The following is a 23,007-nucleotide window of genomic DNA, read 5'->3' as shown; positions in this document are numbered from 1 at the left end:
GCAGATTTCTCTATGGAAACTTGGCAAGCCAGAAGAAAGTGGCATGATATATTCAAAGTGCTGAATGGGCAAAATCTGTAGCCAAGGATACTCTGTCCAGCAAGATCATCCTTCAGAATTGAAATAGAGATAAAGAGTTTCCCAGGCAAATAAAAACTAAAGGAGTTTGTGACCACTAAACTAGCACTGGAAGAAATATTAATGGGAATTCTTTGAGTGCAAAGGAATGACCAAAAGTGACAAAGACAAGAAAGGATCAGAGAAAATCTCCAGAAGCACTAAATACTTATCTATCAATAAATACTTTGAAAGTAAATAGACTAAATGCCCCAATCAAAAGATGTTAGAATGGAAAAGATATTAAAAAAATGACCCACCTATATGCTGCCTACAAAGAGAATCATTTTCTACATAAAGATACCTACAGACTGAAAGTGAGGGGATGAAGAGATTTTTATCATGCCGATTGATTTCAAAAGAAATCCTGAGTAGCAATACTTATATCACACAAACTCGACATTAAAACAAAGACTGTAGCAAGAGACTGAGAAAGTATCATATCATAATAAAGAGAACAATCCAACAAGAAGATCTAACAATTGTAAATATTTATGTATCCAACATGGAAACACCAAAGTTTATAAAACAATTAGTAATAAACATGAAGGAACTCATTGTTAATAATACAATAATATCAGGGGACCTTAACAGCTCACTTAAATCAATGGACAGATCATCTAAAGATAATGTAAACAAGGAAACAATGACTTGGAATGACACACTGGACTGGATGGGCTTAACAGATATATTCAGAACATTTCATCTTAAAGTAGCAGAGTACACATTCTTTTCAAGTGCACATGGGACATTCTCCAAAATAGATCAGATATTAGGTGACACATCAGAACTTAAGTAATACAAAAGATTCAGATCATACCATGCATATTTTCTGACCACAATTCTATAAAACTTGAAGTTAACCAAATTAGAAAGACCACAAATAAATGGAGGTTAAACAATATGCTACTAAACAATGAATGGGTCAACCAGGAAATCAAAGAAGAAATTTAAAAATACATGGAAATAAATAAAAATGAAAACACAATGGTCCAAAATAATTGAAATGCAGTAAAAGGGGTCCTAACAAGAAACTGTATAGCAATACAGGCCTACCTTAAGAAGCAAGGAAATACTCAAATAAACAAACCTTACACCCAAAAGAACAAGAAGAACAACAACACATGAAGCCTAAAGCCACAGGAATGGAGGGATTAATAAAGTTTAGAACAGAAATAAATGATATAGGTGCTAAATAACATGAGAAAAAATCAATGAAATCAGGGGTGGTTCTTTGGAAAAGAAAATAAAATCTGAATTAAGAGAGGAGAAAAAAGAACCAACACCTCAGAAGTGCAAGCAATTATAATAAAATATTATGAGAAACTAACTGCTAACAAACTGGACAACCTGGAAAAGATGGATAAATTCTTAGAAACATATAAACTCTCAAAACTAAAATAGGAAGGAGTAGAAAACATGAAAGGACTGATAACCAGTAAGGAAATTTACTATGTAATCAAACGTCTCCCGACAAACAAAAGTCCAGGGCCAGATGGCTTCAACGCAAATTTTATCAACCATTTAAAGAAGAGTTAATAACTATGTTTCTCACCTATTCCAAAAAAGAGAAAAGAAAGGAAAATTTCCAACTTCATTCTATGTGGCCAGCATTGCCCTGATACAAACATCAGATAAAGATTCAAAAAAAAAAAAAAGAAACAAACAAACAAAAAAGGAACTAAAGGCCAATATCTCTGATCAATATGGATGCCTAAATGTTCAGTAAAATGCTGGAAAACATGTATCACATTGATTGATCTGTGAATATTGAACCACCTCTGCAGTCCAGGAATAAATCCCACTTGATTGTGGTGAACAGGGTTTTTTTTAAGATTTATTTTTTTAGTTTAGAGAGAAAGAATGAGAGAGCATGAGTGTTGGAGGGGCAGAGGGAAATGAGAGAGAATCTCATGCAGACCCCCCACCAAATCTGGAGCCTGATCTGGGCTCAATCCCAGGACCGTGAGATCATGACCTGACCTGAAATCAAGAGCCTGATGTTTAACCTACTGAACTACCAAGGCGCCCCACTGAATAATTATTTTAATATATGGTTGGATTCAGTTTGCCAGTGTCTTGTTGAGAATTTCTGCACACATGTTCATCAGAGATGTTGGCTTGTGATTCTCCTTTTTTGTTGGGTCTTTGGTTTTGAATCAAGGTAGTGCTGACCTCATAGAATGCATTTTAATTTTCCATTTTTACTTTTTGGAACAGTTTGAGAACAGGTATTAATTCTTCTTTAAATGTCTGATAGAATTCCCTTGCGGGGCCATCTGACCCTAGGTTTTGTTTGTTGGGAGAGTTTGGATTACTGATTCAATTTCTTTGCTAGTTATGTGTCTGTTCAAATTTTCTATTTCTCCATGTGTTAGCTTTGGTAATTATATGTTTCTAGGAATTTGTCCATTTCTTCCAGAATGCCCGGTTTGTTAACATATTGTTTTTCATAATCTTCTCTGATGATTGTATTTCTATGCTGTTGTTTGTGATCTCTCCTCTTTCATTCTTGGTTTTATTTACTTTGGCCATTTCTCTTTTCTTTTTATAAGTCTCTCTAGGGGTTTATCAATCTTATTAATTCTTTCTAAGAAGCAGCTCTTAGTTCCATTGATCTGTTCTACTGTTTTTATTCTTTGCTTATTTTTGTGTCTATATCCTTTATCTCTCCTCAAATCTTTATTATTACACTTCTTCTGTAGGCTTTAGGTTTTATTTGCTGTTCCTTTTCTAACTCTTTTTGGTGTAAGGTTAGGTTGTATATTTGAGATTTGCTTCTCTTTTTTAAGATTTTGTTTATTTATTTGACAGAGAGATATTGAGAGAGAGAGAACACAAGCAGGGGGAGCAGAAGGCAGAGGGAGAGGGAGAAGCAGGCTCCCCACCAAGAAAGGAGCCTGATGCAGGGCTTGATCCCAGGATCCTGGAATCATGACCTGAGTCAAAGGAAACACTTAACCAACTGAGCCACACACCTGGTTAAACCATTCATTCTTTAGTAGGGTGATTTTAACCTCCATGTATCTGTGGTCTTTCCTTTTTTTTTTTTTCTTCTTGCAGTCGACTTCAAGTTTCACAGCATTGTGGTTTGAAAATATACATAATATGATCTGAATCTTTTATATTATTTGAGTTCTGATTTGTGACCTAATATCCAACCTATTTTGATAAATGCCCCATGTGCACTTGAAAAGAATGCATTCTGCTACTTTAGGGTGAAATGTTCCGAATTGATCTGTTAAGCCCATCTGGTCCAGTGTCTCATTCCAAGCCATTGTTTCCTTGTTGATTTTCTGCTTGGAAGATGTGTCCATTGCTGTAAGTGGGGTGTTAAAGTCTCCTACTATTATTGAATTACTATCAATGAGTTTCTTAAGTTTGTTATTAATTGTTTTATATATTTGGGTGCTCCAAAGTTGGGGGAGAAATATTTATAATTGTTAGATTTTCTTTTTGTATAGACCCCTTAATTATGATATAATGCCCTTCTTCATCTCTTGTCCCAGTCTTTGTTTTAAAATCTAATTTGTCTTATACAAGAATGGCATATCTGGCTTTCTTTTGGCGTCCATTACCATGCTAGATTGTTCTCCATTGACTCACTTTCAATCTGCACATGACTTTAGGTTTCAAATGAGTCTCTTGTAGGAAGCATATAGATGTATCTTGTTTTTTTTCTTCATTTTAACGCCCTATGTCTTTTGATGTAGAATTTATTCCATTTACATAGAGGGTGATTATTGATAGATATACATTTAGTGCCTTTGTGTTACCTCTAAAGTTGGTGCTTCTGGTGATGTTCTCTGCTCCTTCTAATATTTTGTTAGTTTTGGTCTTTTCCCCCCTCAAAATTTCCTCTTTAATAAATCTTGTAGGGCTGGTTTAGTGGTCATGAACTCCTTATTTTTTGTCTGTCTTGGAAAGTCTTTATCTGTCCTTCTATACTGAATGGCAGCCTTGCTGGAGAAAATACTCTTGGCTGTATATTTTTTTTACCATTTAGCACATTGAATATACCATGCCACTCTTTTCTGGCCTGCCAAATTTCTGTTGCATATCTACTGTGAGCCTGATTTGTCTTCCCTTGTGGATTAAGGACCTTCTTTCCCCTTCTTGCTTTCATGATTCTTTCCTTGACTGTGTATTCTGTAAATTTGATTACGATATATCTTGGTGATGGTCAGCTTTTGTGTTTAATGGGAGTTATCTGTGCTTATTGGATTCTGATTTCTTTTTCCTTCTCCAGTTTAGGGAAGTTTTCCACAGATGGACTTTCAGATCCTTTTTTTCCTTCTCTTTTTCTGGGACTCCTATGGGTGTGAATATTATTATGCTTTCAGGAGTATGCTGAGTTCCACAATTCTACATTCATGATCCAATGCCTTTCTTTCCCTCTTTCTTTTTGAGTTTCATTATTTTCCATATTGTTATCTTCTATATCACTGACTCATTCCTCTGCCATATCCATCCTCATTGTTCTTGCATCCCGTCAGGCTTCATCTCATTTATAGCATTTTTAATTTCAGCATGGGTATTTTTTAGTTCTGTTCTCTCTGCAGTGATGGATTCTCTAGTGGCTTGTATATTTTTTCTCAATCCCAGCTCGTATCCTTATGATTATTGTTTTACATTCTGGTTCAGACATTTTCCTTGTATCTATACTGATTAAATACCTGGCTTCTTCCTATTCTTTCTTTTGGGATGAACTTCTCCATCTTGTCATTTTGTGTCAGTCACATTTTTGTGTGTGATTTTTAGGGAAGCCTGTTGTATTATTGCATCTGATAGTAATGGCTATATTAGGAAAAGATTAAGAAGAAGGAGAAGGAGAAGAAGGAGGAGGAGGAGGAGGAGGAGGAGGAGAGGGAGAGGGAGAGGGAGAAGGAGAAGAAGAAGGAAACGAAGAAGAGGAAGGAGAAGTTATTAGATCTTAGGTGTGTTTGGTCTACTTATTAAAAGAAGCTAGATTCAAAAAAATAAAAATAAAAGGAAGCTAGATCCTCTTTCCCCTACAACTAAAGCTTTTCAGCACACTGTGATCATTTGACTTGGTGCATGCAAGGGTCTTGTGGTGGTCTTCTTGGGGAGGGGCCTGCTTGGCTGGTTCCCAAGTGGACTGGCCCTAGTAAAAATGTACCCCAAGGCACAAGGGGGCAGGGCTTGGTGTAAGCAGCTCTAGCCTCCACTGAGTGATGCTGTTTAGCTCACTTAGGTCAATCAGTGCTGATGAGAGGGGCAAATTGGCATTCCTGGTTTTCTCAGCCTAGAAGCAGGAAGTTCATGCCTGCCACTCTTCAGGAAGCTCACACTAAGAACAAACAATCAATCCCTCTTCTGTCCCTGGTTTCTACAGATTCTTTCCTCAATACTGTTTGCATCCAAGTTGATGGCCTGACAAGTGGAACCATAATCCTGTGTTTTATCTCAGGCATGTGACTGGGTTTCAGAACTCAAAATTTTAAAGATCCCAATCGTGTGGACCCACCCAGATCCTCTGTGGTATGATCTCACTGTGCTGTGGCTGGCACAGGTTTGTCTGGAAATCCATCATGTGACTGTGCAGTGGTTCAGAGTTTGTGGAATAGTGTAGCAAAAACCTAGCACCATGTTTTGCTGCCCTCAGCTGGCATCTCTGTTCCTATGGCAGTTAATAAAGCCGCATATTGGTATCCACCAGGTCTTTTGTGCCCAGAGAGGCCAAGCTACCTCTCCCAAATGCACTCCAAGCAGGGGAACTGTTTCTCCCTGTGTGACAATGGGATCCTCAGACAATGCTGTATTCTCCTGGGTCTGGTCTCCTTCCCCACTGGAACACCACCAAGCCCACCAGGCACAAACCTGGAAATGGCTATACATTCAAAGCTTTAGACTTAGTACTCTACTGCTTACAAAACTTGAGGTGGTCAGCCCCTCTTCTTTTCCCCATCAATGATTTGGGGAAGTGTTCTTCCTGTGCAATTCCCTGCACTTGATTTCTCTCTTTCTCTCTCTCTGTCTCTGTCTCTCTCTCTTTCTGTGACCAAGTCTCTCTCCCTTCTGCATCACCAGCAATTCTTTTCTTCCCTTGATCAATTCTTCAAAGTTCCTACCTTCCACAACATAGTTGCTTTTCTACTGCTAGTTGTGCAGTTTTGCTGTCTCAGTCCCCAGATCAATTTATTCTAAATTATTTGATATTCACCTAGCTGTGTTCAAGGGATACAGCAAGCTGAGGGGCCCCTACTCCTCCACCATTTTAACTCCACCCTCCTCAATGGTAACCTAGCTTTAAAAGTAGCTTTTTAGCCTATATGCCCACAGGGAGTTTGATAGGGTGGGGAGAGCCATGTTTTTACTCTCTCTGTGTTTGTGAAACTTTTTAATGAATCTATTCCTCTGGGACTCTAATATATACAGAAAAGTTTACTTTCCCAGGAGAAGTTTTAAGACTAAAAGGATGATGTATTTCAAATATAATTAATTATTTTCCATGCAAACTTGGCTAAAATTTTTAAATATTTTTTTAATCCATATATAAGCTGTCCTATGATACCAGGAACATAATATTCCATTGTTTATATTTACTTGTTTTCAATGGATGATTGGTTTAAGTGCAAACATAATTTTACCATGTCTGTCTAAAAGTATGAAATATTTATTCAACAAACAGAATGTCATTACCTGACCTGAGGCCTACATGAGTGATGGCGAATATTGATGAATACGTTGTTCATTGAAAAAAGAGCTCGGGATAGCAGCAAGATCTATCGGACACTCAAAATAAGTTTGTGTGTTTGTATGTATATGTGAGAATGGGCTTTCAAATTTATGAGTCCATTTTATTATCTTTTCTTTTTTTTTTCCAGAGAAAGGATATTTTTTCATTTCTCTCATCGTCCCTTATGTATGTGGTAGTCCTGTTTGTGTATACTGGATCTTACACCATTTTATTTCCACATTTTTCAACTTTTATTTCCAATTATTGCTAAATGTACATTGTATCCTTTTTCTCCCAGGAATTATTTCCATGATCTAAAAATAATCTCTTTCAATATTGTTAGTTTTGCAAACATAATTTCTTCTCCCATGAATTCCTTTCCACTCCTTTCTCCTTTAGGTAAGTTGAAATAGATATTTTAAAACTAATATGTCCACTATTTTTGTGTTATCTCTGAATGCAAAAATAATTAACTTTCAACCTTCTAGGGTCCTCTGCTGATTATAAATATGTATATATGCACACTCTGCACTTAGTCTACATTGCATGTATAGTTATGCCTGTCTCAAATTCTTAGTGAACTTATTCAGAATAAATACTTCATTCACCTTGGAAATTTTAACTCTTACTACAGTGGCATATAGTAATTGGTTGAAAGAATATCATGAGTGCTTGAATGAATAAATAAATGAATATGGGGAATTGACGTTATTGGGTGTTACTCGTGAACAGTAGCAAAATCTTTAAGAACCATTACTTTTTCTTAAAGAGGATTATACATGAAAATGTACACTATAGATTAGAGCCTATGGAAGGCCTTACCCAAAAGAAATACAGAATTTACATGCTAGCAAGTTATTGAAGGGCAAATAAGAAAGTGGATTCATATAAATTATCCTAAAAATTATTTTTATGAACAGACATTATAATCTTACAATTTATTCTCTATGAGCAATATCTGAGAAGATGAATTACATAATTTACAGGAACAGTTGACAAATTAGGCACAGGCAAAACTACTGTGAGAAAATGTTGTACTTAATAGCTTCTTTTGAGGCAGAAGAGAATAGTTGTGGCTTTCTCTATCTTCATCCATTCCCATCATGAAAACCAAAATAATTCTAATTTTTAGATGCTATATTTGGAAGTTGTGAATTATGAAAATTCTCCCAGTATAGGGCTCCATAGGAGCAAATGTGTCTTCCTGACTTCTTTCCATGTTTTCCTCATTTTCAAGGAGTAACTTAATAAAATCCTTTTTGAAAGAGATTTGCTACTGCTCCACTGCCCACCAATCCATTCCATTGTCATGGTTGTGATTTTAAAACCCCATCATGTGACCATTAGGCTGGACTGTTACACAGGTTTCAGGTTTTTTGTGCTCTAATTCAATCTGTTCAAACAGACTGTTATGAATTTAAGGGCAGGAACCATACCTAACATTCATTAATGTTATTCTCAATGACTAGCATGATCAATAATTACTACAATGATTGCTATTATGAATTCCCACACAATTCCCACATAAATTTTACACAATCAGAAAGTAATGAATCTCTTCAAATACTTTGAGAAAGCAACAAAGATGTATGAAGTATAACATTGAAGAAATAAAGAAAACTTATCCATAACTTGAAAATACAAAGCCATATTTATGACAATTATAATCAACATTTTATATGTATGCAACTTAAATTTAACAGTAATAATTGCATATAATTTTATTATCTGCTTTTTCCTGATGATCCTATATTGTAAAATGCACCCTATTTGTCTATTCCACATTTTATTTTATTTTATTTTTTTTTAAAGATTTTATTTATTTATTTGACAGAGATAGAGACAGCCAGCGAGAGAGGGAACACAAGCAGGGGGAGTGGGAGAGGAAGAAGCAGGCTCATAGCGGAGGAGCCTGATGTGGGGCCCGATCCCAGAACGCCGGGATCATGCCCTGAGCCGAAGGCAGACGCTCAACCGCTGTGCCACCCAGGCGCCCTTATTCCACATTTTAAATATATTTATTTCTCTATATGTATCTATCAGAGTAGGTATTAAAGATGTATTTTATCTGTCACAATTGACCAACATATTTACCATGCAAAGAAAAAATAATATAGAGGAGGAGTTAAGATGGCAGAGGGGTAGGAGACACCGTTTTCAGCCAGTCCCCGGAGTCGAGCTGGATAGGTATCAGACCAGCCTAAACAACCATGGAACCAGCCTGAGACGCAGGAAGACGCATCTGGATCTCTACAAATGAACATCTCCAGCGCTGAGTATTGAGGTACGAAGCGGGGAGCCATGAAACTGTGCACAGATATCGGAAGATAAACGGAAGGGGGAGGGAGCGGCCATGTTCGGGCGCCAGGAAGCAGTAGCCACTTGCACAGGAGAGCGGGCGGGCTCGTGGTCGGCACCCGCAAAACAGCAGACTGAGACCATGAGCAGGTGCGCGTGCCACCAGGCATCTCACGGAACACCGGAATCCCAGTGCGCTCACTGGATCCAGACTGAGACCGGGAGCTTCTGGAGCACGCGCGCGGGGCGGCTGGCGGCTGGTGGTGTTAGAAACACAAAGGACAGAGACGCGCCGGCCCTGGAAGTGAGGGCTGGTACGCCTGGTGTGGGGCGCACATCCCAGGACGCTGCAGGGTTGAGCAGCACCAACAGTAACAGAGTTAAAGTGGCCAGAACATTAGTAGAGAACGGGCCACAATCCCTCTGTTCTGTGACAGAGGCTGAAATTTGGCCACTGCTGCTCTGACTCTCAGAAGAGGCACAGCAAACCGCCAGGGAAAGCCGCCAGACAACAAAAGCCTGGAAATACTGTCTCAGAGAGTGCCCATCCCCATCCCCCCTCGCAGGGGACACGGAGACTCTACCCAAACAGGGTTGCCTGAGTATCCACACCGCAGGCCCCTCCCCCAGAACACAGAAGGCAGGCTGAAAAATCAAGAAGCCCACAACCCAGGCGCCTGGGTGGCGCAGTCATTGAGCGCCTGTCTTTGGCTTAGGGCGTGATCCCGGCTTTCCGAAAAGGAGTCCCTCACCGGGCTCCTCCGCTGGGAGCCTGCTTCTTCCTCTCCCACTCCCCTGTTTCTGTTCCCTCTCTCGCTGGTTGGCTGCCACATAAATAAATAAATAAAATCTTTAAAGAAGAAGCCCACATCCCTAAGATCCCTATAAAACAAGGGGCATGGCCTGGGACCCAGTCAATAATTTGGGCTCTGGAAACCCCGCAACCTCTCCTCATCAGAATGACAAGAAGGAGAAGCACCCCCACCCCCAGCAAAGAAAAGACAGTGAGTCTGTGGCCTCTGCCACAGAAATAATGGATATGGATGTAACCAAATTATCAGAAATGGAATTCAGAGTAACGATGGTCAAAATGATGAGTAGAATTGAAAAAAACTATTAACGAAAAGGTTACTGAGAATATAGAATCCCTAAGGACAGAAATGAGAGCGAATCTGACAGAAATTAAAAATTCTATGAGCCAAATGCAGGCAAAACTAGAGGCTCTGAAGGCCAGGGTCACAGAAGCAGAGGAACGGGTTAGTGAATTGGAGGATGGGTTAATAGAGGAAAAAATGAAAATAGAAGATGGTCTTAAAAAAATCCACGCCCATGAATGTAGGTTACGGAAGATTACTGACTCAATGAAACAATCCAGTGTTAGAATCATTGGCATCCCCGAGGGGGTGGAGAAAAACAGAGGTCTAGAAGAGATATTTGAACAAATTGTAGCTGAAAACTTCCCTAATCTAGCAAGGGAAACAAACATTCATGTCCAAGAGGTAGAGAGGACCCCTCCCAAGCTCAACCACGACAAACCTACGCCACGTCACGTCATAGTGCATTTTGGAAATATTAGATGCAAGGATACAGTATTGAAAGTGGCCAGGGCAAAGAAATTTCTCACGTACCAAGGCAAAGGCATCAGAATTACGTCAGACCTGTCTACACAGACCTGGAATGAGAGAAAGGGTTGGGGGAGCATATTTAAAGCTCTTTCAGAGAAAAACATGCAGCCAAGGATCTTTTATCCAGCAAGGCTGTCATTCAGAATTGATGGAGAAATAAAGACATTTCAGAATCGCCAGTCACTAACCAATTTTGTAACCACGGAACCAGCCCTACAGGAGATATTACGATGGTTTCTATAAAAGTAAAAAGGCCCCAAGAGTGATACAGAACAGAAAGTCACAGGCAATACAAACAAAGACTTTACTGCAACATGGCATCATTAAAATCATATATCTCAGTAATCAGTCTTAATGTAAATGGTTAGAACCATACCATAATGCCACAGGGTTGCAGACTGGATAAAAAGAAATGACCCATCCATTTGCTGTCTACAAGAGACTCATTTTGAACCCAAAGATGCATTCAGACTGAGAGTAAGGGGATGGAGTACCATCTTTCACGCAAATGGACCTCAAAAGAAAGCTGGGGTAGCAATTCTCATATCAGATAAATTGGATTTTAAACTACAGACTATAGTTAGCGATGCAGAAGGGCACTATATTATTCTTAAGGGAAGTATTCAACAAGTGGATATGACAATTATAAATATATATGCCCCCAACAGGGGAACAGCAAGATACACAAGCCAACTCTTAACCAGAATAAAGAGACATATAGATAAAAATACATTAATAGTAGGGGACCTCTACACTCCACTCTCAGAAATAGACAGAACACCCTGGCAAAAACTAAGCAAAGAATCAAAGGCTTTGAATGCCATACTAGACGAGTTGGACCTCTTAGATATATATAGAACACTACACCCCAGAACCAAAGAATACTCATTCTATTCTAATGCCCATGGAACATTCTCAAGAATAGACCATGTTCTGGGACACAAAACAGGTCTCAATGATACCAAAAGATTGAAATTATCCCCTGCATATTCTCAGACCACAACGCTCTGAAATTGGAACTCAACCACAAGGAAAATTTTGGAAGAAACTCAAACACTTGGAGACTAAGAACCATCCTGTTCAGGAATGACTCGATAAACCAGGAAACCAAAAATCAAATTAAACAATTTATGGAGACCAATGAGAATGAAAATGCAACAGTCCAAAACCTATGGGATACTGCAAAGGCAGTCCTAAGGGTGAAATACATAGCCATCCAAGCCTCACTCAAAAGAAGAGAAAAATATAAAATGCAGTTTTTATATTCTCACCTCAAGAAGCTGGAACAGCAACAGAGGGACAGGCCTAATCCACGCACGAGGAAGCAGTTGACCAAAATTAGAGCTGAAATCAGTCAAGCAGAAACAAGAAATACAGTAGAGCAGATCAACAGGACTAGAAGCTGGTTCTTTGAGAGAATCAATAAAATTGACAGACCACTGGCAAGACTTATCCAAAAGAAAAGAGAAAGGACCCAGATTATTAAAATTATGAATGAAAAAGGAGAGGTCACGACGAGCACCATTGAAATTGGAAGGATTATTAGAAATTTTTATCAACAGCTATATGCCAATAAACTAAGCAATCTGAAGAGATGGAATCCTTCCTGGAAACCTATAAACTACCAAGATTGAAACCGGAAGAAATTGATTCCTTAAACAGGCCAATTAATTATGAAGAAATTGAGTCAGTGACAAACAACCTTCCAAATAACAAAACTCCAGGCCTGGACGGTTTTCCTGGGGAATTCTACCAAACATTCAAAGAAGAAATAATACCTATTCTCCTAAATCTATTTCAAAAAATAGAAAAAAAAGGAAAGCTACCAAACTCATTCTATGAGGCCAATATTACCTTGATCCCCAAACCAGGCAAAGACCCCCTCAAAAAGGAGAATTACAGACCGATTTCCCTAATGAATATGGACACCAAAATCCTCAACAAGATACTTGCTAATAGAATCCAACAGTACATTAAAAGGATTATCCATCACGATCAAGTGGGATTCATACCTGGGATGCAAGCGTGGTTCAATATTCGCAAATCAATCAGCGTGATACATCATATCAACAAGAAAAGACTCAGGAACCATATGATCCTCTCAATCGATGCCGAAAAAGCATTTGACAAAATACAGCATCCTTTCCTGATTAAAACCCTTCAGAGTGTAGGAATAGAAGGTACATTTCTCAATCTCATAAAAGCCATCTATGAAAAGCCTACAGCAAATATCATTCTCAATGGGGAAAAGCTGGGAGCCTTTCCCTTAAGATCAGGAACACGAAAAGGATGCCCACTCTTGCCACTATTATTCAACATAGTACTAGAAGTCCTTGCAACAGCAATCAGACGACAAAAAGGGATCAAAGGTATTCAAATTGGCAAAGTAGAAGTCAAAATGTCTCTCTTTGCAGATGACATGATACTCTATATGGAAAAACCAAAAGAAGCCACTCCCAAACTATTAGAAGTTATGGAGCAATTCAGTAACGTGGCGGGATACAAAATCAATGCTCAGAAATCAGTTGCATTTCTATACAAGAATAACGAGACCGAAGAAGGAGAAATTAGGGAATCCATCCCATTTACAATAGCACCAAAAACCATACAATACCTTGGAATTAACTTAACCAGATACGTAAAGGACCTATATTCTAGAAACTATAAATCACTCTTGAAAGACATTGAGGAAGACATAAAAAGATGGAAAGATATTCCATGCTCATGGATCGGAAGAATTAACATAGTTAAAATGTCCATGCTACCCAGAGCAATCTACACTTTCAATGCTATCCCGATCGAAATACCAAGGACATTTTTCAAAGAACTGGAACAAACAGTCCTTAAATTTGTATGGAAACAGAAAAGGCCCTGAATCTCCAAGGAACTGTTGAAAAGGAAAAACAAAGCTGGGGGCATCACAATGCCGGATTTCAAGCTGTACTACAGGGCTGTGATCACAAAGACAGCATGGTACTGGCACAAAAACAGACACATAGACCAATGGAACAGAATAGAGAGCCCAGAAATGGACCCTCGGCTCTTTGGGCAACTAATATTTGATAAAGCAGGAAAAAACATCTGGTGGGAAAAAGACAGTCTCTTCAATAAATGGTGCTGGGAAAATTGGACAGCTACATGCAAGAGAATGAAACTTGACCACTATCTCACACCATACACAAAGATAAACTCCAAATGGATGAAAGACCTCGATGTGAGACAGGAATCCATCAAAATTCTAGAGGAGAACATAGGCAACAACCTCTACGACATCGGCCAAAGTAACCTTTTTCATGATACATCCCCAAAGGCAAGAGAAACAAAAGATAAAATGAATTTATGGAACTTCATCAAGATTAAAAGTTTCTGCATGGCCAAGGAAACAGTCAGAAAAACTAAGAGGCAGCCCACCGAATGGGAGAATATATTTGCAAATGACACTACAGATAAAGGACTGGTATCCAAGATCTACAAAGAACTTCTCAAACTCAATCCACGAGAAACAAATAAACAAATCAAAAAATGGGCAGAAGATATGAACAGACACTTTTCCAATGAAGACATACAAATGGCTAACAGACACATGAAAAAATGTTCAAAATCATTAGCCATCAAGGAAATTCAAATCAAAACCACACTGAGATACCACCTTACGCCAGTTAGAATGGCAAAAATAGACAAGGCAAGAAACAACAATTGTTGGAGAGGATGTGGAGAAAGGGGATCCCTCCTACATTGTTGGTGGGAATGCAAGTTGGTACAGCCACTCTGGAAAACCGTGTGGAGGTCCCTTAAAAAGTTAAACATTGAGCTACCCTATGATCCAGCCATTGCACTACTGGGTGTTTACCCCAAAGATACAGATGTAGTGAAGAGAAGGGCCATATGCACCCCAATGTTCATAGCAGCAATGTCCACAATAGCTAAATCGTGGAAGGAGCCGAGATGCCCTTCAACAGATGACTGGATTAAGAAGTTGTGGTCCATATGTACAATGGAATATTACTCAGCTATCAGAAAGAATGAGTTCTCAACATTTGCTGCAACATGGACGGCACTGGAGGAGATAATGCTAAGTGAAATAAGTCAAACAGAGAAAGACAACTATCATATGATTTCTCTCATCTATGGAACATAAGAACTAGGATGATCGGTAGGGGAAGAAAGGGATAAAGAAAGGGGGGGTAATCAGAAGGGGGAATGAAACATGAGAGACTATGGACTATGAGAAACAAACTGAGGACTTCAGAGGGGAGGGGGTTGGGGGAATGGGATAGACCGGTGATGGGTAGTAAGGAGGGCACGTATTGCATGGTGCACTGGGTGTTATACACAACTAATGAATCATCAAGCCTTACATCGGAAACCGGGGATGTACTGTATGGTGACTAACATAATATAATAAAAATTCATTAAAAAAATGAAAAATAATATAAGCATAAAAAAGACTCTTCTAAAGAACAATGGGTCACTAGATACTGAAGGGAATAAAATGGCTTTTTGAGAGAATAATGTTGGGGTAAAACAGTATTACAGCAGTTTAAGAGCATGATGACAACTAGGGGAATTTTAACATGTCAATATATGAGGAAGAATAAATTTGGGAGGAATAAAAGAGAGTAAGGCAGAGATGGTGAAATGTGTTGTGAGCACCAAATAGCTAATAATGTAGTTTGGTGTGATGTAGAAAAAAATGTAGAAAAAAATGATAAAATGATAAAACCTTGATTAAAATATTAATTTATTGCCATTTAGCAAAATAAAAAAATATTTCAATGAATACACTATTTGAAATGAAAAATTCTGTCAAATTATTTTGCCTGGCACTGAGTTCAGAAATAGTCATAAAATATATTTGCATATCATTATCTTTTTATAAAGTACATTACACTTATATGTAGGCTAACATAATCTGATTTGTCAGACTTCGAATTTCATGGGTTCTGCCAGTTTTCCCAGCAAAATATTAATATTGCATTCTTTCATCATCAACAATGTCCCATGTTAGATGACAAATTATATGTTTACCCCTCAAATAAGACAATATGTGACATATTTGGTAATTAATCTCTTAAACAATTTGCCCTGCCTTCCTTCCTTTTTTAAAAATTTTATTTATTCATTTGAGTGAGAGAGAGAGAGAGAGAGAGAGAAAGCATGGGGGAGAGGCAGAGGGAGGAGCAGACTCCCTGCTGACTCAGGAGCCTTATGTGGCACTTGATCCCAGGACTCCAGGATCATGACCCAAGCGGAAGGCAGACACTTAACCATCTGAACCACCCTAGACCCCTGCCTTCCCTTCTTTTGCTGATGTACAGCAACAGGAAGCAAGAATTCAAGAGCAAGATAGCAGAGTAAGAGACACCAGCCTTTATTCCCCACATAGAAAAAAAAAATGCTAATAAAAATAAATACAAATAAAATAATCAAGTAAAAATAGCCTTTGGAGGACTTAAAAGTCCAAAAACTCTACAGCAACATAGTGGACCAAATGAAGAATAACCACACAGAAAGTACAACTGGAACACATCTGGAGATGTCTGGAAAAGGCTAGAAAGATGAAGGAAGAGGGTACCAGTATCAGTCATGCAACAGGTGCCGTTGTCAACCCCAGTGGCTTCCTCTGCAGTAGATCCTAACAGCCTTTGCTACTGTGACCTCCCCAGCCCGCACAATAGCTAAAGACTGTCCATGACTTTCACAGCAGTGAACCACACTGTGCTTGTCATCAGTCCATAGTTGCTTGCTTTGAGGAGGACATCGGCAGGTCTCACGTCTGAGGTAACCAGCAGTCATTGCTGGGAGATACATCTCTGCTCCATCACCCCAGAAGGAACTGCTGTTGTGCCACCCTGGGAAAAAGCTGTGAATGCCCATAACCTTGAGTATTCCATGAACCCCAGAGTCACAGCTCAAAGATTCATGCTTGAGTTCCAAACCATGGTTCTTTGACACCTCCCCACATACCCATCCTTCAGATTTCAGCTCCACAGTTGCACCTTACATTTCCCTGTTCCAGGCAGCACTACCAATGCTATTGCAAGTTAGCCAAGGCCCCAGACTCTGGAGCTCTTGCCACTCTGTGAGTACCCATGCTCCAGTCCCCAGCTCCATGGCTGCTCCACGGGCATCCACACAAAAGGCATCAGTGCAACCACCAATGAGAAAGATCTCAAATAAAGCACCTAAACTTATGACTCAAGGAACTAAAAAATGAGCAATTTAAGGCCAAAGTTATCACAAGGGAAGAAATAACCAAAATTGATAAATAAACTCGTTAAATGGAGACTAAAAACACAATAGAAAAAAATAAACAAAGTTGGCAAACTTTAGCTAGACTAAAAAAAAGAGAGAATATGTAATTAAATGATATCAGATATGAAAGAGAAGATGTTACAACTGTACTGATATAAAAAATATCATAAAAGGCTGTTATGGACAGTTATATGCCAGCAAATTGGATAACCTATAAAAATAAGAGAAACTCCTAGAAATATATAACCTACCAAGATTGAATCATGAAAAATCGAAAATCTGAGCAGACAGATAACTAGTTAAAGAGATTGAATCATTAATCAAAAATCAACCAACAACAAAAGCCCAGGAACAGATGGATTCACTAGTGAACTATAACAAACAAGTCAAGATAATTAACATCAATCCTTCTCCAACTCCTCCAAAGAATTGAAAAGGAAGGAAATACTTCAAAACTTATTATTAGAGCATATCATCGTCTTTTTTTCACAAATGTACAAATATTTTACTTTCCCAAACTTGAATTTCCAAAGCTGGCTTTCTTTTCTTGTTGGTTTCTTTTATTTTTATTTATTTTTTTATTGCTTTCAGGGGTAGAATTTAGTGATTCATCACTTACTTAAATCTAGTCCTCATCACAACCCTCCTTAATGCCCTCCACCCATTTAACCCACAGGCCCCACCCACCTTCCCTCCAGCAACCCTCAGTTTGTTCTCTATAGTTAAGAGTCTCTTATGGTTTGCCTCCCTCTGTTTTTATCTTATTTTATTTTCCCTTCCCTTTCCCTATGCTCATTTGTTTTGTTTCTTGAATTCCACATATGAATGAAATCATATGTATTTTGTGTTTCTATGACTGACTTATTTCAGTTAACATAACACATTCTAGTTCCATCTACATCATTGCAAATGACAAGATTTCAGCATTGTCTCTTTTTAAAAGATTTTATTTATTTGATAGAGAGACAGCAAGAGAGGGAATACAAGCAAGGGGAGTGTGAGAGGGTGACACAGGTTTCCCATCGAGCGGGGAGCCCAATGCAGGACTCAATCCCAGGACTCTGACCTGAGCCAAAGTCAAATGCTTAATGGCTGAGCCATCCAGGTGCCCCCAGCATTGTCTTTATAACAAAACCAGAAAGGAATCTATAAGAAAAGAAATTATGTATTAATATCTTTGATGAAAATAGATGCAGTATACACAGCAAAAGGCAAGCAAATGGAATTCCACAGCACTTCAAAAGAATCAAACACCATGATTGATTAAAATATATCTCTGGAAAGCAAGAATGGTTTGAAATATGCAAACCAATAAATATTACTCAGCCATGAAGGAGGAGAACATTTTGTGATTTGGACAACCTTGTTGAACTGGGAAGATATTACATTAAGTAAAATAGGCCAGAGAAGAAAAGACGAATATAGCAGGGTGTCATTAACATGGATTCTACAAACAGAAACAAAAACAAGCAAACAAAAGTAAAACTCAGAAACTAAGAGGAGAATGGTATTGTCAGGAGCTGTGTGTTGTGGGAAATGTGGAGATGTTTGTCAAAGGGTACACATTTGTTGTTACTTGAACAAAGTCTGAGGACCTAAGGTACAACATGGTTAGTATAGTTAATATTACTATATTGTATAATTGAGACTTGCTTGGAGAGTAGGTATTAACCATTCTCCACAAAAAACAAACAAATAAAATGTTAATAATGTGGTAATAAAATGGTAATTATCTTAATTGTGGTTATTATTTCACAACATATCCTATACCAATTAATCATGTTGCTATCTTTAAATATATATATATATATATATATATATATATATATATATATAGTTTATTATATCTCAATAGAAGTAAATTAAAATAAAAATATGTCATTATCCTGAAGCTGAGAATCTTCTTTTCAAATATGTGAGGTGTGTATTATGTGTACATGTGTTCATTTCTTATTTGGGGGACTACTCAAATGCTTTAAGGTTATTCTTACAAAAAGTTACTCTAGGTATCCGTTTTTGCTGTTCCCAGTTTTACAGTGATATAACTGACATACGACATTGTGTAAGCTTAAGGTGTATAGTGTGATTATTTGATTTACTTATATATTGGAAAACAGTAATTTTAGTTAACAACATACTTTACCTCACATAATTACCCTCCTTTCTAAATTCTTCGTGTTTATTCAATAAATATACTGAGCCTCGTAGGAACTAACTTATGTCACTTATCTTAAACCTTACTTTATTATCAATATTTGTTCTCAGAGTAAAATATACTCATTAAAAGAATCACACTCATGAATGCCCAGAAACTATCACAAAAGTGGAAGGTAGAGGCTGTGGCAAGCTAATCCTATTTCAGGAACCTCAGTTGGGTAGCTATTTGTCCCATGGAGTCAGATTCTCCACAATGAAGAAATAATGTCTATAGACATGAACTACCAGACAAGAGTTACATTGCATCACACAACAAACTCACCACCATGAACATAAAAATAGGGACATTTCTTTCTTTCTTTTTTTTTTAATTTTACGTATTTATTTGACAGAGAGACAGCGAGAGAGAGCACAAGCAGGGGGGAATGGAAGAGGGAGAAGCAGACCCCTGGCTGAGCTGGGAGCCCCATATGGGGTTCAATCCCAGAACCCTGGGATCATGACCTGAGCTGAAGGCAGACACTTAACCAACTCAGCCACCCAGGCACCCAGGCACATTCAATATCCTTAGATAAAAACTATTGACAGTAATGTTGTAGATGTTGCCAAAAATATTTATGATGTAGTATATGGCTTAAGGAAAAAAAATAAATACTTTAAAAATTCAGTCTTAAAAAGAAGGAAGGAATTTAATTCTCTAAAGACCTATTAAAATTTTATGCACAGAAAACCATTTTGTAACTCTCTAATAGTTGTGTGATTAAAGTTTTGTTTTAAATTGCATATCCAGAAAATGAGGCATAAATGACTTTCATATATGGTATTAGCTGCTCTAGCTGTAAACTTTGTAAAAAAAAAAATCACCACCTTTCCACATTAATAGAAAATGAAAGGCATACAATATTGAAAAAGAAAGAGAAATTATATGAAATAATGTGATATGTCATTTAAAAATTAGAACACCAGAAACACCATCAATTAAATATATTTAAATTACACATAAAGTGATATGATTAAATTCAACAAATCAAGTGTGCACAAGGTGCTAGACACTAAGGAGAGTTAAAAAGGAAGAAGAAGAAGAAGAAGAAGAAGAAGAAGAAGAAGAAGAAGAAGAAGAAGAAGAAGAAGAAGAAGAAGAAGAAGAAGAAGAAGAAGAAGAGAAGAAGAAGAAGAAGGAGAAGAAGGAGAAGAAGGAGAAGAAGGAGAAGAAGGAGAAGAAGGAGAAGAAGGAGAAGAAGGAGAAGAAGGAGAAGAAGAGGAAGAAGAGGAAGAAGAGGAAGAAGAAGAAGAAGAAGAAGAAGAAGAAGAAGAAGAAGAAGAAGAAGAAGAAGAAGAAGACGACGACGACGACAACTTTCTTCTATTTAGTATCAGCCCAAATAAAATGCATATATTCCTTGAGGGTAGTGTGAAATCCATCCAAGCCACAGGGAATTATTAACATTTAATATTTGGTGTTTTTTGTTGTTGTTGTTGTTGCTTTGTTTTTGTTTTTTCCATTCTGCACTTCCACTTGAAATTTCTCTTTTGACATGTGCTTTTGATGAATTATCATTCTTCATGACTCAGGTTAACCAACTTTTAAAAAGAAGACTTTCTTCAAGTCTCTACAGTGTGCTGTAGAGTTTTCTTCCCCTCTAGTGCAGTTAAAAGTCAGCATGTACTTTCTCTTGCATTAGATTATGAGGTTTCTGGGAAGAGTGAATGTTTCCTTTGTAGCCCAAATGGATCATTTCATGGTTGTTGAAAAATGTGGGAATTTAACAAAATAAAACATGCAATGAAACAAGCTGTGGTTTAAAGTCCTCAGTCAAAGAAAGGAGAATTCACAGTAAGGTGAGAGAAGTTGTTTTTTAGGGAAATATTTCTGGGAAAAAGGTGAAAACTGAGTTGAGCTTTGCAGTACAGATATAAAACACTGTCTGAGAAAAGCATTAGTTGAGTAAAAGCACAAGTTTGAAGGGATGCAGTGACATTTTGAAAACACTGTTTTATGATAACATTGATCAATTTAGAGAGGAAAAGCTGAATCATATTTCACAATATTTGAGAAATAGTCTGATGAGAACCATTGAAGGCTTTTCCCCATAAGTTTCATTATTTGTTTAGTTTTATTATATTTACTATGCTATAGATTCACTCCCAGCCTGAAATTGATGTTTCAAGTACATATGGATGGAATACAGTGTAATCAAGAAGGATGCTATGACACTTGATTAATAAAGAAAAAAGAATAAGACATCAATATTGTAGGGGAGAACAATTAAATGAGGCATGTGACATTATGGAGTCAGAAAACTGACCTGAAATCTCAATGCCACTTTCTTTATTAAGTGTACCTTTCCCAGTGTTAGGATTAATTTACTAATATGCAGACATATTCAATAAAATAGTATAATCTCCTAACACTAGTCATGAAAAGGATACAGTGCTGTCAGAGAAAAATAACCTGATATATTTTCAATACTTTTGACATACAGTTACATGTATTTTTAGGTAATATGTCATTAGGATTAAAGTGTGTAAATGCAAATTCTCTTTACTAACATTTTAAGGGAGTATCTTTTGATTTTGGGAAACTCTCCATCTCTCTAAAAGTCTCTTCAAGGCTCCAGTCACCTCCTTATTCCTCAGGCTATAGATTAGTGGGTTCAAAGCAGGATTGATGACAGCATAGAATAAGGAGATTGGTTTATCACCCTCGGCTGAATATAGAGATTTGGGCCTCATGTACATGAAAATACCTGTCCCATAATAAATGGTCACCACAGTCAGGTGAGAGCTACAGACAGAGAATGCCTTTTTCCTATCCTCTGCTGAGTACATCCTCATCACAGCCACCAGTATGCAAAGGTAAGATAGAGTAATAAGGAGGAAGGGGAGCAAGACGGTCCCAGATGCACCTATCACCATCATTGTCTCCTGTAGGGATGTATCAGCACAGACCATATGAAGAAGAACAGGTACTTCACAAAAAATATGGTCAACAGTGTAAGGGCTACATAAGGGAAGCATGGTGAAGTAGAGGGGCACCACTGAGGCAAAGAAGCTGATGGTCCATGCCCCCACAGAAAGCTGCACACACACAGACCAGTTCATGATGAGCAGGTATCGTAGAGGGTAACAAATGGCCACATAACGGTCCAAAGCCATGATTGCCAATATAATGCACTCAGCTGCTCCCATTAACAGGGAGATGTAGGTCTGGGCAATGCAGAGTTCATAAGAGATAACTTTCTTAGAAGCAAGGAGGTTGAAGAGCATCTTGGGGACCACAGCTGTGGTGTAAAATATGTTGAGAAAGGCCAAGTGGCAGAGGAAAAAATACATGGGTGTCTTGAGGCAGGAATCAATTACCACCAAGACAATGACAGCTGTGTTTCCAAAGAGATTGACCAGGTAGACCCCAGAGAAGAGGAAGAAGAGGGGGATCTCAGCCTGGGGATGATTGGAAAATCCAACAAGGAGCAACTCGGTGATGGTGCTGGAATTTTCCTGAGCCATTTTGGCTTCCAGTGATAAGCTAATGATATAAGCAGAAGAAAAAATGTTCCTTATGGACATAGAATCATCGTCAAATATCAAAGAAACTCTATTTCTTTAACATTAAAACGTTATTGAGGAGATTATATTCAGTAACTTCCTGACCAAATTTTCCTTTAAAAAAAATATTCCCTTTAACTGAAATTTGAAAAACATAATCACAGGTACTAGAATAAAACAAATTTCCATTTGATTGTTATATCAGAGTAAAGCAAATTCTAATTTTAATTCCAGAATAGCCATAAACACATACAAATGTACATATGCACATATCTGTTCAATTTGCAATATCAATATGTGGCAGACATG

The 23,007-nt window shown here is 37.9% G+C and overlaps 1 protein-coding gene across 1 annotated transcript; it reads right to left on the bottom strand.

Annotated features, from left to right (window-relative positions):
- Positions 1–21,705: 21,705 nt before the first annotated feature.
- LOC123780151 (olfactory receptor 2A12-like) lies at positions 21,706–22,659 on the bottom strand. Its single transcript, XM_045778936.2, has one exon. The coding sequence runs from the start codon at positions 22,657–22,659 to the stop codon at positions 21,706–21,708; it is 954 nt and encodes a 317-aa protein (XP_045634892.2).
- Positions 22,660–23,007: the final 348 nt, after the last annotated feature.

Source organism: Ursus americanus, chromosome 5 (assembly GCF_024610735.1).
Source record: "Ursus americanus isolate L20-20 chromosome 5, mUrsAme1.1.p, whole genome shotgun sequence".
Classification (NCBI taxonomy): Eukaryota; Metazoa; Chordata; class Mammalia; order Carnivora; family Ursidae; genus Ursus; species Ursus americanus.
This window is presented reverse-complemented; position numbering and strand designations above follow the sequence as displayed.

Coding starts and splice junctions, on each gene's coding strand:
- LOC123780151 (XM_045778936.2), bottom strand. CDS start 22,659: ATGGCTCAGGAAAATTCCAGCACCATCACCGAGTTGCTCCTTGTTGGA.